Source organism: Notothenia coriiceps, unplaced genomic scaffold (assembly GCF_000735185.1).
Source record: "Notothenia coriiceps isolate Sejong01 unplaced genomic scaffold, NC01 NC01_scaffold00001811, whole genome shotgun sequence".
Taxonomy (NCBI): domain Eukaryota; kingdom Metazoa; phylum Chordata; class Actinopteri; order Perciformes; family Nototheniidae; genus Notothenia; species Notothenia coriiceps.
The window spans coordinates 492-3,312 of record NW_011334512.1 but is presented as its reverse complement, the minus strand read 5'-3'; the positions used below and the strand labels follow the sequence as shown (position 1 = coordinate 3,312).

At 39.9% G+C, this 2,821-nt stretch overlaps 1 protein-coding gene across 1 annotated transcript; it reads left to right on the top strand.

Moving 5' to 3' along the window:
- Positions 1 to 465: 465 nt before the first annotated feature.
- LOC104963938 (estradiol 17-beta-dehydrogenase 8) lies at positions 466 to 2,356 on the top strand (the record flags this gene model as incomplete). Its single annotated transcript, XM_010792635.1, has 6 exons — positions 466 to 591; positions 957 to 1,042; positions 1,143 to 1,227; positions 1,670 to 1,712; positions 1,981 to 2,055; positions 2,143 to 2,356. Coding segments are annotated over 6 exons (435 nt in total), but the record flags the coding sequence as incomplete, so codon positions are not given.
- Positions 2,357 to 2,821: the final 465 nt, after the last annotated feature.

Sequence of the window (2,821 nt, the reverse complement as noted above, 5' to 3'; positions counted from 1 at the left end):
TTTAGCAGTAGTGCTGTGGAACATCCAGGTGCTCTTTTTGCAAACTTCAAACGTGCAGATCAGAACACATTTTATGACCAACTTATGCAGAAATCCAGGTAATTCCAAAGGGTTCACATACTTTTTCTTGCAACTGTATATTCCTATGGGACGGTAGACTCTTTTAGAAGTTCCAGAGATCCGTTAAGATCTCTCTTCCCTCAATGCAGTTTCCAAAACATCAGACAACTTTTAAAAAAAATAATAACAACATTGATAACACTTCATCAAGACTTTCCCATTTAAGAAATGAGTTCACTGTGGAGGTTTGCGAGAAAAAAAAAACGTTCTTCTAGTATGGAAGGTCATTCGTAGTGAGAGATTGAAATACAATTGCTCATCTTCTGCAGTGTTCCTTTCATCGCTCTCTCAGTGAAGTCAAATCTGTTTGACACAGCATGAAAGTGAAAGTGTGCATGAATATGAAATGCACTTCCCTCCCTGCATCCCTCCCAGGGTTCTTTCTTGGTCCTTCAGGCCGTGGCTCAGGCTCTGGTGGCTTGCGGAGCACCCAAAGGATCCATCGTCACCGTGGGCAGCATCGTGGGAAAGGTGGGAGCATGGTCTCTCTAATAAGTAGCTTTAAGGTTTTTATCCAGAAAGGTAAAACAATAAAAGTGACAGTAGAATCATCCCCAAACATTAAAGCTACAGGTTAGTGGCAATTGTGGTTATGAACTTTTATAGCAGTTTTCTAAAGCATAAGACACAAGAATACACTTTCTGAAATCTATCAAGAATATATTTGTATTTTTAAATAAAGTAGGAATGCCAGACCATTTTTTTTTAGGAGCTGGTTAATGAGTTGTTCAGTCCTCTCTGAGTTGGGGGGGGGGTTTGACCTTTTGATGTTCCATAACAAAACCTTTAATGCTGAACTTGATGTATCCCTGTGTCGGTTCCCTTAATGCTCGTAGGTGGGAAACATCGGACAGGCCAATTACTCCGCCTCTAAAGCAGGAGTGGAGGGTTTGACCAGGACCGCGGCCAAAGAGCTCAGCAGGTGAGAAGAGCCTGAAGCAACAAACACATCCTGACCCACAGTGATGGTGAGTACAGAGTCATACAATATAATAACCTGCTTTCTTTGTCCGTTGCTACAGGTTTGGCATTCGGTGTAATTGTGTGCTGCCAGGTTTCATATCCACTCCGATGACGGATAAAGTTCCAGAGAAAGTTATTAGCAGGGTAACGCACACACACGCACGAGAACACACAGATTAAGTAACACTTCATCTATTAGGTTTAAAATCCTGATTTTAACCTCCCGTCGTAATTCTGAACAGTGATTACTATGAAGTTTATAAAACTACTTATATTTTGTGCTGTAAATTACATTTTGTGCATTTCAACGAGTGAAGCTATTTGAAGTCCAAGATGTACCAAACACAAACTGTTATTTAAGCCAAGAGGGTATTGCTGATTGTTTATTATAAAGTCAAAATAACATGAAAATCCCTTTCTTTCCAGTGTATAATTCATCACTAAACACCTCTTTTAGTAAACCCATTTCTTGCCTCGATTTGAGTTTAAACTGCAGTCACTTTGACCTCCCTGCAGTTAAGATAATACAAAAACCCTTTATTGATACAGCCTTAAATCTGCTCTGTCATGTTTCATTGTGTTTCAGATGAAATCCTTGGTGCCTCTGGGAAGAATGGGTGAGCCTGCAGGTCAGTGCTGACTCATGTTAACATCACTGTGTTCACCGCAGACCTTCAGTCTTTATTTCACTGTATAGGATTGTAAAGGAACTTTTCTAAGCTCATGAATCTAAACTAGAAAAAGGTTTTACCGTTGGACACAAAACCATTTGAAATGCTGTTTTTTGTAAATACTTCTTTCTTCTTAACTTCCCCACACCTCTGATTCTTTTGTTCTGTTAAGTGAAATGAAGTACAGGGATGTAGATTGACCTGCCTTCTCTTTGTCCTCCTCTAGAGGTCGCTGATGTCTGTGCCTTCCTCGCCTCAGATGACTCTCGATACATCACCGGAGTCAGCCTGGAAGTGACAGGTGGTGTGACTCAGTTCTCTCACAGCTGTTTCTGTAAAAACTCTCCTGTCATTTCATTGTCTTCAACATGTGTTCTTTCTTTGTCAGGTGGACTCTTCATTGGATAAATGGACTGTCTGTCACACCGATGAAGACCAATGGGAGGCCAGTTTCTTCGTAGTTCATTTAAATGTTGAAAATTATACTACTTTGATAATTATGTTTTGAAATTGTGGTTGTGCCAATAAACACCTGTTTGTAATATTTCTGTACAGAATGTTGTATTTTGATTTGAAAGATCTGAATAAAGTGTTTAACTAAAGCCTTCAGACGCCTGCACTGTCCTAAACTCTCATCCTAACCCCGCTCAGAGGGCGGACCGGAATCAAACGTACTCAAGATCTTCAGACCGCACTGTCACCCCACTGGAGCCTCTCAGGATTATCTTTGTGCTTTAAAAGCTTTTCTTCTGATCCTCTGTAGGTTGGTGATGGAAACACTTTTGGTTAAGTTAAAGCACTGAAAACGGTTTGGACCGCTGAGCTCTTTAAAGGGCGCTCCACTCTGATAATGAGCTCATCTGCTTTCGCCGCTGCATAGTTTACCGTAAACATCAAATAAAAGCACACTATGGTAAATCCAAAATATTTTTAAAACATGCCATGGAATACTACCTCGAAAATATCATAAAAAAACAACATACACTGAACAAAAATATAAACGCAACGCTTTTGTTTTTGCTCCCATTTTTCATGAGATGAACTCAAAGATCTAAAACATTTTCTAT